The sequence below is a fragment of the Abrus precatorius genome, unplaced genomic scaffold, assembly GCF_003935025.1.
Source record: "Abrus precatorius isolate BTA unplaced genomic scaffold, Abrus_2018 Scaffold11, whole genome shotgun sequence".
Taxonomy (NCBI): Eukaryota; Viridiplantae; Streptophyta; class Magnoliopsida; order Fabales; family Fabaceae; genus Abrus; species Abrus precatorius.
The window spans coordinates 27,077,443-27,091,931 of record NW_020874303.1 but is presented as its reverse complement, the minus strand read 5'-3'; the positions used below and the strand labels follow the sequence as shown (position 1 = coordinate 27,091,931).

The window sequence follows — 14,489 nt, the reverse complement described above, 5'->3', positions numbered from 1 at the left end:
TTATTTTCAAAATTATTTTTTTAACTAAATAAAAAAAATATTATTATTCCTAATTTCTTTTTATTTCTTTCCTTTCAAACTAAGAGAAACATTAAGGTTACAAGGGAGAATAACCCTCTATACTCAATTTTTTAACACTTTAATTTTTATATGGTCAACGGTGTGAAATTATTTTTTATAGTTCAAAATCGTTAGCTACACAAAGAGTTAAAATTGATTAAATTTGCAATAAGATTTTTTTGTCTAAAAGAAATTGCTGGCAGGGAACGGCTGTCGAAACAATAATAATAAAAATTGGCAATGACTAATGAGTGAGATAATCGAGGCTTAAATTTTCTTTCTTTAATGAAGATTTTCAAAATTTGTAAAATTTTCATCTCCAAGTTGGGTTAAAATTCCAATTCCACCCCAAGAGATTCTGTGTGGGGGTTACAGTGTCACAGGAGCAAAAGATTAATAAGAGATATTCAGTTCTGAAATTGGATTCTGTCTTTTAACTTTTCTCTTCTTTGAATCTTCTTTCTATGTCAAGTTCTTCTTCTAAAGTTTGAATAGCCATTGATCTACTAATTAATTTGTTTTTTAATATTACCAATCAAAAGAAGTATTATAAGTAAATTAGTGAGTCATCTGTCTGAATTCATTTCTATTAAAAGGGAAATTGGCATTACGAGGGACGCTTTGGATAAAAGATTATTTGATACATTAAGTTATTTCTAGTTATATGATTTCTTGGAAATAATTATTCAGTTAATAAAAATTATTATGTCCATTGTTTCTGTAACCAAATCAAGTTTAATCCAACCTTCAACCAAAGTTGAGTATAAAACCATTCTCGTGGCCATTGATGTTGCGACTCACCACAATGCGAATTGTCGAGAACCATAATTTAAAATTAGTTCTATTAAAATATAAACCAAACAAACACTAATTTACAATCATAATGCTGATCCTTGGGGAGGATGGAAAATGACCTTTTTTCCTTCAAATAATCTATAAGAGACATACCCGATGGAGAAATTGAATTTATTTTCAACCCGGACACAGATTAACATGAGAAATACAACTATAAGATTGACAAAATAGTCTTATCCCCTGTGGCATGGATCATAGAAAAGGAAAATCCTAAAACAATGGAGCGAACATTAGAGAGGAGGAGGTCCTGGCTCGAAGAGGGGAGGAAAGCAGCAACTAAATAGACCACAGCAACACATAAACCATAAGCTGGAAGACATAAAATAAAACCAAAACAACAAACCAAGAATTGCTTAGTTTAATATGCATTTGCAAAACTTAATTAAGTAAAGAGAAGTTAAAGTTCCTCACCATGAATCCAAGAACCCTCCACCAGGTGGAGCTGGACTTAGCAACGGTGTGCTTGGAGGTGGAGGTGGAGATGGAGGTGGATCCATCACTTTTCTACCACTCAGTTACATAGGTTTCGTATTATGTAACATGCATGTACTAGTCCAAACCATCCATTCCACAATTACACTTCACATCTACCATTCAAATCCCAACTAACATATAAACTCTTTAGAAGGTACTCACTGACAACAATTCCAATTTCTTTAACTCAGAAGATAAGAGAATGTAGTGATGTAGATAACCTCATGGCTGATGAGTCTATCTGTTGACACGTGTTATCAATCCCCTTTGATTGGTTAACACTCACACCAGTAAGGCAAGAACTACATGTTATCAAAAGACAGATAGATACCAATAAACAAATGTCTTGGCTTTATGAATATCTTTTGAAGTCAGCAAACCTAATCAATTGATAACATCAATACATTGAATTTTATATTTTTTAATAAAATAGATTATTATGAACAATCTTGCACAGTTTAGAAAAATTAAAATTTAATTTAGGTTTGTGGGCTGTAATAAGTTCAATTCAATTGGTTCAAACTTCAATGCTACTGCAAAATAGCATTGCAAGTTTAATTTTACTGTACAAGTATCACATCCGATTCTTCTCCAGATAAAGTACAACCAGCAACATCACCTATGCATTTCTGTACAACAAATCTATTTCTGTCATATTTAAAGCAACACCTATGTGAAAGGCCTTTTAAAGTAAAATGAAAAGCCATATTCACAACTCATCATCTGATTGCATCCTATAGGACTGAACCATACACAATATTGATTATTTGACTGCACCAGCAGTCACAAATTCACAATATAAATTCCTTATTCTTCAGACTTGTGCTCTCTGCTTCTTTGCTCATCATTCAGGAGCATGTTATCAAGGGAAATTAACGTTGGTCATGAAAAATGATTCAAAACGAGGCTCGGTTAAATCTACCATTTCGTCTTCTGATGCATGCAGGCTTTCACCTTTTGAAGTTGAGAGGATCAAACTCTCCATATGCCCCAATGAAGCTATATATACATCTTTATTTTCATTACCAACATGAAAATTGTGGTCAACACCCAATGGCAATAAATTATGAGCTAAAAATCTACTCGATGGAGCTTGCCTTTGCTTCTCTGCATCCTCCGGTTCCTTTACATGTCCAGAAATGAAAAAGGAAAATAAAAATGAGATATGGTTCATTTTGTGTGCTATGGGCTGATGGTTTGGCAGTTGATTGATGTAAAGTAACAATCAGACAAACAAAACATAAATTAACCAAAGATTGTGAAAAATAAGAAACATGTTCAAACTAGAACACTCCAGTTAAGAAATAAGGTCATGACAGTGAATGTGTGGACCTGAAAAATGCTCATTGGAATGTTTATTCTCCTTCTAGATTTTCCTGGGGAAATACTTGAAAGAACTTGAACAACTTCACTCATAGTTGGTCGAGTGTCAGGATCCAAAAGCAAGCACTCTTTTGCTAAGAATGCCATTATCTGCATCTCTTCTTCTGGGAAGTTTCCTTTCAATTGTGGATCAGCCAGCTCAGTAATTACTCGCCTATTGTCCTGTAAGCGAGTAGCAGCCTAAAACAGAAGTAGTTAAGCCATATATTTCAATATTTAAGGTTCATAATCTCTTTCTTAGTAGAATAATAGATTCATTAAGCAAGCTATGCAGGAAGTTCAAACTGATGCAGGTAATTATCAGTAAACTCAATCATCCAAACTACATGTTAGTATATATGAGCACCAAATTGAGGACATGGAAAATCCTCCAAATAAGAACAAATTGAGGTTTAGTGTAATAATGGATAATTAATTTTACAATACCCATACCCATATAACAAGGCTTTCTTCTTTGCCTGCAGATTTAAGTATAGGTTGCCGACCACTAATAAGTTCAAGAAGAACCACTCCAAAACTGAAGACATCTGATTCAAGAGAGGCTCTCCCAACAATTGCATACTCAGGTGCAAAATAGCCAAATGTTCCATGCATTCTTGCTGGAGAATCTGAACAACTAGGGTGGTCATCAGCTCTCAAGTTTTTAGCCATACCAAGATCAGTTATCTGCATATTGATTATTTGAAAGGATTATAAAAGCACACATGATTTAAGTGACTAATAAAACTTAAAGTTTAATCATTAACTTTATATTTCTCCAAGAAACATACTTAACGTAAATTTACAAAAGAAACTTCACAGCACAAAGATGTTAAAACCACTAAAATTAGAATTTGCTTTCACTGTCTTATTACAGGCTCAAGCCATGTTTACTTGGTTAGATTCCTACGTGTATCAAGCTATATTGTCTTTTCTTAAGCAATTATCCATTTGTTTGAAGTTAGAACCATATAGACAACCAAGACTAGTACTTTTGCTTGCCAATTTTTATCCAGAAGAATGTTTGTGGATTTGACATCTCTGTGCAGAATTCTTGGGGCAGCTGCTTCATGAAGATACTCCAACCCCCTTGCAGCTCCTAATGCAATTGTAACGCGAGTAGACCAATCCATTTTCTTTCCAAAAATTCCATCTAAGCGGTCCCTCAAATTTCCATTAGTCATGTAGTCAAACACTAGTAACCTTTGAACATTTTTTCCTTTTAATTCTGAGCAGTATCCCACCAATGGCACCAGATGACAATGATGAAGTCTAGACAACAGTTCAATCTGAACAAACAAAAGAGTGTTTTCGGATCATAATTTTTTCGTTTTTTCTTCTAGACACTATGGAACATTATACTATAGCATGACCAACCAAAGAAAACTGGACCACGATTATGTACAACCTCTGTAAAAAATTCTGAGTCTGCTTCAGGCCCTCTTTGATCTTTTAGTCTCTTGACTGCCACATAGCTACCATCTTTCAACCGGCCACGGTATACATAACTACTTCCACCTAGTCCAACTAGGTTGGAGGCCAAAAAATTTTCAGTGGCATTTTCCAGTTCAGCAAACGAAAATTGAATGATATTTCCATGAAAGGTTTCTCTTTGGCTCCCAAACAAGAAAGAGGCCCTCCGAAAGCATCCTAAATAAATAAATAGAAAAGGGTAATTAAGAACCAAAGCATAATGGCAAAATAGCACTACTTTTGTTTGAAACAGAACTTTGGAGCTTGTGGATAAAATTGGACATCTAGCTTGAAACAAATGCACTTCAACTAAGAAATTAGACTCCAAAGAATAATGAACGCAAAACCAACTTACCTGTAATATGACTGATAGAAGAATTTATAGAAATTTTTGCTTCTGGAACTGAAGAAGTCCTGTGACTAATTAAGTTTGTGGTACTACTGTAACTTGTTTCCTTGTCTGATGATATCATTGGTGATTGACTAGGACATCTCTCCCTCCGCCATACATGACATACAACTGAGGTAAGAAATGCAATAGTTGTGCATATAACACAAATTGATAAAATAACTACTACAATATTGCTTGAAATTTGTTTCTTTGAAGTTGAACCTAGTGGCATCCTGATAGTTCCTGCAGAACACTAAAAATCATAAACTATTCTGAATATCTTGATCTGAAAAAATGCTACTGAATTTCTATAAGAAGGCATGGATTTATGCCATCTCCAATAAGACACAAATATGTTGAAGAGAAAATCATTCTTCATATATGTCATGGGAAATTTTTGTTTTAAACCTCCATTATTGAGAGTTCAGAATGGTTTTAAAGAAATTGAAATTGTGGGCCAAATGTTGCAGTTTTGGAAGTTTCAATACCATGATAGCGGTTGCATCAAGCACAATTTCTATAATTACAATGCAACTGCAATTTAAATCAAGTCTTTTGCATATATAAATATGCATTTTTTTTCTTTTCGCATAATAATAACTGGTTTAGCGTTTGTCCATCTAAATCAATTTTGGAAAGCATCAATAAGTGAAATTTCAAGATGAAAGTAAAAGAGAAAGAAGGAAAATTACCCGAGGTGCAGTTGCAGGCATTAAAGCAACTAAGGTTATGTCCATTTGCTTTCACTTTAGGAAACCCATTCGGACCACATATGCATGTCCATATGGATGCACTCTCTTCAGCATCTAAATGGAAAGGTAAAACAGTTACCAAAAAATATTCAGGATGTGACCACAGTCTCCCTTTGTCACCTAAAATGGTGAACAAATATTGCATTTTTTTCATAAGCATATCTGTTTGTAACTACAATCTCCCTATTTCACCTAAGTAGGAAACACATACACCATTCCTACCTTAAGCATATCAATTAATGACCACAACTCTACTCTCCCAACTCAAAAAACTAAAATGTTGGCTGGATAGAGTTCTTCATGTTAAAGTGCCAATGTTTTAAACCTGAAATTTTACAAATTACATTTGGAGATTTTTGACCCGTGACTAACATGTTTTATCCACTTAGTTTTTGGAAATCTACCATGAAAATGCCTTCAATAAATAGAAATTAAATTTACTAACAAAGGAAACTTTTATCAACACACTATAAGCATAAGGCTCACAGTCGTCATGCCAATAAAGAATTACCAGTATACCTGAATGGCAATCACATGACTTGGAACAATTAGCAAGAGAATATTTATGTTTCCCTTGGATAGAAGAGCATCTGCATTTCCACTTGTTTAGGCCAGTATCAGAAGGTTCATCTGTTGATAACAAGTAACAATATCATGCAACAAAGAAAAATAGGAAGTATTATGGCTCACTTGGCTTCAACCTATGAATGAGAAGCAACATGTAACAATATCATACACAAGGTATACTAATGGTAACAGCATAAAAGTCAAGTACCAAATGCATTATAAATTATTATACTAACCACAAATTGAGTGCTGAATCCAGAGCAAGCTAATAACAAGAGCCACAACAATATTGAGTTGAGGCCTCATATATTGCAACCTATACAAAGCACGTAAAGGAAAGGAAGTAAGGAACATTTAGTTCTACACAAATCTTGGCATCAAGCGGTGAACCTGTGAAGGGGGACAAACTCAATCTTCAATTCTCCTGAGTAAAATCTTCATCCGTGGATCAAACAGATAAAGATTTTATAAATACTGATTCTACCTTATGTACAGATAAAAATAGGAAACAGCACCCCCCAGGTTTTAGTTCCAGCCTTCCAGGTATCCATATGCTGCAAAAAAGAAAAAATGAATGGGAATCATTTCATACTAAATAAGTAGATGTGAACTTCTTTGTCTGACCTCAATTTTGTGGGCCTTGTGTGTGAATAAGGTAGAATCAGTAAGAAAGAAGAAATGAACTTTTAGCCAACAAACAATTGAGCTAAGGATATTCTATCCACCCTAAGCACCAAAGTACTGAAAAAACAAAGATAAAATGACACAATTAGAAACTATATTGACTGAGTAGTAGCATAGGACAGTTAAAGTAGGATGAGTAATAGAAACTATATTCACGGATCCATAATTGAACATCAACCCACAACTGATATATGCCTAAACATAACAGATACAATAGGAGAAGTTATACATGCAAACTCATCGATGGTTTGTTACATCATATAATAAATATATGCACTGAACTACAAGAACTTCTTTTGCCTACAAATGGAATGAACTTGACAACTACCAAAAGAAAACATCCTAGTTTCCCTTGCAAACTCTTGAGAATGAGGAGTTTCGTCTGAGAGTGCAAATCATAGCTTACCAAGACAGCTTCAAACAGGAAAGTCAAAGCAGAATGATTAGTGTCTCAGAGAAGGCAAAGGCTAATTATTATATCTAGCAGAGTCAGTGGATGTTACTTTTAGAGTACGAATGCTACTATACTATAGCACTCTCCAAATGCTTCTACTAAATAACTTTAGTCCATTCTAATAGTGGGGCCAGAATCAATATAAATTTTGCTTGATGACAGAGAATGTACTGAAGTCTAAAAGTATGATGCTAGTTTTTGTGAACATGTTACTTATTATAACTAGCTCTGTGAAGTAAAATAAAATAAAGGGAAAAGTAGGTGAAATTTTAGAGTAATGGGACTATGGGAGGGAACTCATCTTCACTAAGCTGCATGTTTTGATCATGCATACATGACATTACCTTTACCTATATTTTAGTTAACTTTTTCACAAATGGAAAGGAACATATTACAAATGATATTTTGGAGAAGTAGAAAAGTGCATGGCTCAACAAACTTTGATTGGTCTATATTTTAGAAAGCTTATCCACACAAAAAAAGAAAGGAAATTAGGCTTCAAAAAGAAACCATTTAGTCTACCACCTCTTTGAAAACAACTTCTTTGTTTGAGACAGGGACCCTCTAACACCTTCAATTTCTGATAATCCGAATCTAAAATGTATCACATGCTCATCTATAAGCACATTTCCAAGGTCAAGGTGAGCCATCATAGACACAAAGTTGTCACGAAAACATTGGGAAAAAAAATTGTTACGTTATTTTTACAACATTTACATTTCAAATAGTAGACTCTCTCTTTTTCCCCCCTCTAACAACTATTGGTGCAAGAATTATATGAACATGTGTATAAAATTTAATTCATTAGGCTATGTCAATTGCAATATTAGTTTATTCCATGAGAAAAAAGTGAGAAAGGAAAAAGAAATAAATCAAATAAAAGGGCTCTTTCTCCTTGGTCTTCTTGGCTAGGAGGAGGACTTCTATAAATTATGTATATATTAACTTGAATTATGTTTGGATTGACAGAATTATTTTTAATATGTTTTGGAACAAATTATATTTTATTCTCACATAATTATTTGTCTTTATAATTAATTTTTTTATACTTTTTCGCATCACTAAACTCTTTTTTTTGTGTGTCATTTAAGAGTGTAATGCTATTTTTTTTATATTACTTTATCCCCATAAAAATATTATTGATAGAAAAAAATATAGAAGATAAATTAAAAAAAAACATGAAACTACAAAAACAAAATAGTTTTTAGCATTTAAATAATAAGAAGAGCACGAGGCGCTGGTCCCAATGATCTGCCTGTTTGTCGCTATGGGCCCACTTGAAAGCTTTAAGTGCATAATAAGAGTGTCGGCACAAAAACAACCGAAAAATAAAAAAGAACAGCGAGGCTTCGCCAGTTATCTCTTCCTTCCAGGTTTTGTCTTTTCTAATGGTGGGCTTGTATTGGGCCTGTCTTCCCCTGGTTAGGCTTTTGTTGCTTCGTAACTTTTTCTGTGGACAAGAAATTAAAACTAGAAAGTATACGGCACACCATGTAGGTACGAATATATAAGACTGATATATATATATATATATATATATATATAATGTCAAATTACACTTATATTATTTAAAATTTGATATTTATTTTATTTTTTTATGAAACTTTATAAAATTTATCTAATAATTTTTTTTTGTAAAAGTTATTAAATAATATAAGTGTCATTAGATTCAAAATAACTGAAGAAGTAAAAAATATTTTTATTTAATAAATATTAAAATAAAAAAATTATTTTATTTTATATAAAATTATAAATTACAAATGATGAGATATATAACAGTATGAAAGGAAAACAAGTTATAAAAAGTATTTTTATAAAATAAAATTTAAATTTATAATATTAAAAAAACAAATAATAAATTGGCGTTTTTCTGATTTATTTAGCTATGGATTTTACTAGCATATACCTATTTGTTTATTAAGAATACTTAAATAAGCTACCCTTTAAATAAATTTTTAAAAAAATTAAGTCCATAATCTTTAAATTGATTTTTATTGCAATCAACGTAGACACGTATATCAACTTTTACATGATTCACTGTGCAATATAAACATTTTTCAATGAACCATTTTTTTCTTAATCCCAGTTAGCACTAATAAAGTCTGACCAAGTTATAAATAGTTAGTCCCTTAAACATGTTGACCAGATTTAACTTCCGAATATATGTATGAAAAAAAAACATTGAAAAGGTAAAGTTGATTTCAATTATTTTTATAATTTATTTCTAGCATGTCTCTAAACACATGCGATAGTAAAGTGAATTTAAATTTTTCAAAATCAAAGTGGACTTTTTAAGATAAATCAAAATGATTATTTTGCTATAATTTTATCGATTTAGAATCCAAAACCGCTGGTTCTTGTAATGAATCAAACATAATATATTTTATATGTGGCTGGTATATGAAATCCCATGCTGTGCATGATTCGAAATGAATCACCTAAAACAGAATACTATTTTACTAATGAAACCTGTCAAGCCATTGATACACCTGGAAGAAACAGAATTGCATATAACTAAATGAGACAAGCAGAGCAAAAGAAGGCGCATTACTAATAAAAGAATCAGAAGTATATAGTAGATATGTAAAGCAATGAAGAAATCTCCACTGTAACATTGCTATACCCTCCTCTCCAAAAATGTACTATTCAACTAAAAACAAATAATTACTAGTCAGAACTCATTCCTTTCCACTTTCCATTATAACCCCCCACCTTGCCAAAACCAAAGGGAATAATAAAACACAAGGTAAAACAAGAAACTTAAAAGTTCTCCACAGAAATATGAGTATGTATAAGGCTGAGCAGAAATTCTTAAAACACAGTTTTCATTATCATTTTCTTCTTTGCCGGTCAGAATAGGATCTAGTAGATCTAGGGGTGCTACTTCCAGATAATGGAGTCCTCAAAAGCATGGTCTGGGAACGGGTAACCATGTCTATCATAGAAGGGGTTCTGTATGCATGGACAAAACTTGTGCTTTCTGTGGAATCACCTCTTGCAGTTGCCCTTTGCATTGAGTGAGAGCTCAATCCTGACAGAACATAAGCCCTTCCAGATTGCTCATAAACATGTCGGTTTGCCATTCTATCCATCATCTCCTTTAGTTCAGCAGAAAGAGAAACACATAGTGGATCACCAGCTAGAGCAGACATAGTTTCACACAATAAAGCCTGACATCTATCTAGAACAGAAACTGCACCAGCCAAATCACCACGTTCACCTCTAACTCTAGCCATAGCCATTGCCTCAGCAGCTCTAAGCCTGTTTCGCTGCCTGTCTACTTCTATTGACACAACTACATCACTAGCTACATCAGGTCTCTGAATTTTCACTTCACTATTGTCTCCAAAACCCACCATTTGCTTTGTGATGAGGTCCCTATAAACACCTTTAACTATCAACAAAGGCATCTCATCACTAGACTTATCAACTGGAACACTGACTGTCACCAAAAAGTCTCTTTCTTCCTCAGCATACAAATCTCCTACCTTGATTGTTGCCATTCTTGCATCGTCAGTCAAACTAGTTTGGTAGCTTCCTGCTTTTACTGAACCAAGTTGCAGACTAGGGTGAACACACCCAACTTCTACCTTTACTTCCTGAACCACCACACTCAAGAGTCCCCCAATGCACTGTGCAAATGCATCCTGAATCACATCCCCAGCTTCAACGAAAGAAAAAGTACCCCCAGATATATCAGATATTGTGTGCATTGAAATAGGATCATGGTCAGCACCAAAGCCAAATGCATGCACTGGTATATGCAAACCATCATAATTACTACGATGAATGGAGTAAGGAACAAGTGTCTCGTAATAAGGTCTAGCGTCAGACCTTTCATAGCCTCTACATGTATCCTGTCCATCAGATAGTAATATGATACTTCCAACTGGGTTCTTCCATCTGCGGTCATCAAACACTTTGACACCTTTCATCAAGCCTTCACCAATGCTTGTTCCACCGCATGGAATCAAAGAATTAATTGCTTCCAATGCCTGCTGTCTTCCAGCATCAGTCATTCTCTTAAGAGGAAAGACGCGGCGTGCGGTGGAGGAGAAGGCAACGATAGAAAGCCGGTCTGATGAAGTCAGATTCTGTATGACAAAACTCATAGCTTGTTTTACTAGTTCTATCTTTGTGCCTGACATGCTACCACTCACATCAAGAACTGTTACAAGATCAATTGGAGCACGAGAATTTTGAGCCAAAGAGGACGATGAGTTAGTGTCGTTTGTGTCATTGCTTTGTTCTATCCCTGAGCGAGGAGGAGCTTTGAGATTAATTAACACAGCGAAGTTATTATGAGAGTCTGACTTTGCAACAGCCGAAACTTCAGGGTATGTTCTGATCTCCATTGTGCTTATTATGCTGTGATCAACCTCATTCGTGATGGGGGTAATTGAAGTTTGTTGATCCAAGACTTCATCATCATCATCAAATATAGCTGGCTCAGGAATGTTATTGATTGATGAATTTGATCTACTTGTACCAACTTGTTGAGAAGGAATCCTCTGAAGGATACCAGAGACATCAGAAGCAGGATTCGGAAAAGGAACCTCTTTCCAATTTGCTCTGCATACTGGGCAAATATGATTCCCATGTTTTACGTTGATTGTGATACAATGGAAATGGAAAGAATGAGAACATTCTGCAGTAAAAATGGCATGTCCCTGCCCTGCTTTCATTGAAGTCAGGCATATTGCACATGTCCCCTGCAGATAATGCATAAAAAAATGTGAGGAAAGTAATAAGTGCTAATATGGCATTTAGCATGATTGAAATACAAGATATAGAACACAATGATGGAATTTTATCAACAAATTTCGTAGTAGATGTCAAACAAGATTCTACAAACTTCCCTTGAACCAAGAGGGAGGAAGAGTTAAAGAGATATGTTGATGTCAACTAGAAGTCTACAACTTTACATAGAAATGTGAATCTCTAACCATTTTTTGATACTGGCTTAGCTAAATCAACCAAGTTGATGTCATCTAGAACACTATTAAAAATATGTTTGAGACTTGAGAGGTAGCTCAAACAGTAGCAACATCTGGTCACTACACCACCACATAAATCTCACCTATGGTAGTGATAACATTGTCTGCAAAGCTATTTGATACTATACCTATAATTAATTATGGTAGGAGGGAAATTAAAAAGTGAAGCTGAAAAGTATATACAGGTGATTGACAAAATACAATATTTTTTTCTTCATTCACAACTCGTTTTTCGAGTACTCGTTCACATCATCTATTATTTTCTCTCATTTATGCATTGGCGATTTTTAATTACAATCATTATCAAACAAAAAAATCACTAGAGGAAAAAGTGGTCACACGAGTGAATGACCATCGATAAGGCCATGGCTTCAAGACCAATGCTTCATTAGTCAAGCTTAAAGAAAAAAGAAAACCCAGGGCAAGTTTTAAAAATAATATTTATATTTTTATTAAAATATTATAATTCCCTAATAACTGTATTAAATATTGTTTAAACTTTAAAATATCAAATCTCATTATTTAATATCTTTTTATTTTGATTTAGAAAACTGTTTTTTAAAACCGCCAATCGGAGCAATGCCTCAATAAAGTATTCATATACAAATGCAAAATTACATTATTGTCCAACACTGGCCCCCTTTGTGTCTCGACTCAATGCAGGTCCACTAAGTCCAGTGCATAAAAAGATGGAATAGATGTAGAAATAGAATGCCCAATTACCAACATTCGAGGATTCCTAGGCAATTCTACAAAATTTTTTTTAAAAAAAGTCAACGTTAAGTGGTCAAAGACAAACAGTGATCAAGCATAATCAAAGGGAAAAATAAACAATCGGCAAAGAACTTTCAGAAAGGCAAAGGCAAATTGCAACTGTAACATTGAACCTTTCGAGAAATCAATTAATAATGGTAAAATAAAAACGTCATCAAAAGGAGGACAAATCAAAGATGATTCTTATTCATTCATTGCTCACAAAGGTTCAATTTTCTCAATCAACGGTTAAAGGGTGTTTGACTCTTCATGGAGGGGATGCACTTGGGAATTAGCAAAATATGAAAAGACATGAAAGTGCTCAGCAAAACATGGAAAGACATGAAAAGTACAGAAAACAAGGGCTTCAAATGCAATGCACCTCTTTTCCCATATAAGTTTGGATGCTCTCGTCCAGATTATTATTTAATATCATCGAGTTAGAAGATCCCCAAAAAAAATTCATTGCAGCAAAACCCATCATTATTAGTATAGGGTCCCCAAAATTTATTTTTTGTCGATCCAAATCATTTCCAACTAAGCAACTGGTCCTCAAATGGTACACAAAGTAATGGAGACGAAAGCAACACCGCAACAGTCAGATACGTCAAACTCTGATATTAGGATTAAGCCAATAGAAAGGCCAAAACAAAAAGAAGAAGAAAAAAACAACTAAACAGTGATTGGAATCAGATATATTAATGCCTATTTTACTATTTAACATTTAGCTTATCTTTTTTGTAATCCCAAAATATTAAATTAAAAAATAAAATATCACATTAAATAATGCTTTGATAACATTAAATAATTAAACTTTTAATAAAAATTTGCTTTTTTTATATATCTTAACCCGTAACCTCCCTCACGCCTTAAAAAAAAGAATTGGAATGAATGATCTTCAGACCCCATGTACTGAAAAAGTGAAATCAGAATCTAGAACGATAAATCTAAAGCAAAAAAAAAAAAGCGAATTAAGAGAAGGGTAATAAAAAAGAGTGTAACTTTGTATGATGAAGGTGGAAGAGGTTAATGGGTAATGCAAACCTTGTAGTATTTGGATTGGGATCTGGAGAGTCGGAGAGTAGAGGAAGAGGATGTGGAAGTGAGTGAACGGTAACCGGAGGAATGGACGGAGGATGAAACACAGTCGGAAAAAGTGGTGGCGGAGGGGATGGAGGCGGAGGAATGTTCAACAGTTTCAGGGACTTGAACACACATGTTGATCCCAATAGCAAGCTTCACTTTTCTCCATTTGCTTCCCATTTTGATCGAAAAGGGTTTGCGAAACGATGATCAGATCTTCGAGTAATGGGTTGCTCTGAGCATTGATGAGAAACAGAGAGAGAGAGAGAGCTATGAATGATATAGTAAGGTAACGGATGAAGAGAATAATGAAGCGAAGAGAGAGGGCAGTGAGTGGTGTTGGGATAGAGGCAAGAGTTTGTTGACAATTCACTAATTTGTAGCTAATTAATAACCATATCTCAACACCTAATGCTATTATAAGTATATTTGAAAAACAGTAGGAATCTGCTGATATTTTATTTTTTTAATTTGTTTTGTGTTAAATGTTTTTGTGGTTATATATATTAAAAGATTAATAGCAGTAAAGATTAAATTTTAAGAAGTTTATAGATAATTTCAATGAAATAAAAGTAATAATTATA

The 14,489-nt window shown here is 33.9% G+C and overlaps 2 protein-coding genes across 8 annotated transcripts; both read right to left on the bottom strand.

Annotated features, from left to right (window-relative positions):
- Positions 1-1,851: 1,851 nt before the first annotated feature.
- LOC113853867 (receptor-like serine/threonine-protein kinase NCRK) lies at positions 1,852-7,144 on the bottom strand. Of its 6 annotated transcripts, none has more exons than XM_027484551.1 (11): positions 7,025-7,144; positions 6,559-6,675; positions 6,171-6,488; positions 5,887-5,997; positions 5,308-5,421; positions 4,580-4,858; positions 4,160-4,401; positions 3,744-4,040; positions 3,205-3,438; positions 2,722-2,952; positions 1,852-2,512 (listed from the first exon to the last, which is right to left on the bottom strand). In XM_027484551.1, the coding sequence occupies exons 3-11, from the start codon at positions 6,286-6,288 to the stop codon at positions 2,252-2,254; spliced, it is 1,887 nt and encodes a 628-aa protein (XP_027340352.1). In that variant the 5' UTR covers positions 6,289-6,488; positions 6,559-6,675; positions 7,025-7,144; the 3' UTR covers positions 1,852-2,251. The 6 variants fall into 6 exon arrangements, with proteins under 6 accessions (XP_027340352.1, XP_027340353.1, XP_027340351.1 ...); XM_027484552.1 differs by lacking the exon at positions 6,559-6,675 and having other exon boundaries at positions 1,882-2,512; positions 6,171-6,250; positions 6,419-6,488; positions 7,025-7,071; XM_027484550.1 differs by lacking the exon at positions 7,025-7,144 and having other exon boundaries at positions 1,920-2,512; positions 6,171-6,250; positions 6,325-6,882.
- A 2,461-nt stretch (positions 7,145-9,605) lies between these two features.
- LOC113856172 (E3 ubiquitin-protein ligase WAV3-like) lies at positions 9,606-14,246 on the bottom strand. Of its 2 annotated transcripts, none has more exons than XM_027487888.1 (2): positions 13,205-13,268; positions 9,606-11,784 (listed from the first exon to the last, which is right to left on the bottom strand). In XM_027487888.1, exons 1-2 carry the CDS (start codon positions 13,256-13,258, stop codon positions 9,904-9,906), a joined length of 1,935 nt encoding a protein of 644 aa, XP_027343689.1. In that variant the 5' UTR covers positions 13,259-13,268; the 3' UTR covers positions 9,606-9,903. The 2 variants fall into 2 exon arrangements, with proteins under 2 accessions (XP_027343689.1, XP_027343688.1); XM_027487887.1 differs by lacking the exon at positions 13,205-13,268 and adding an exon at positions 13,867-14,246 and having other exon boundaries at positions 9,629-11,784.
- Between the last annotated feature and the right edge of the window lie 243 nt (positions 14,247-14,489).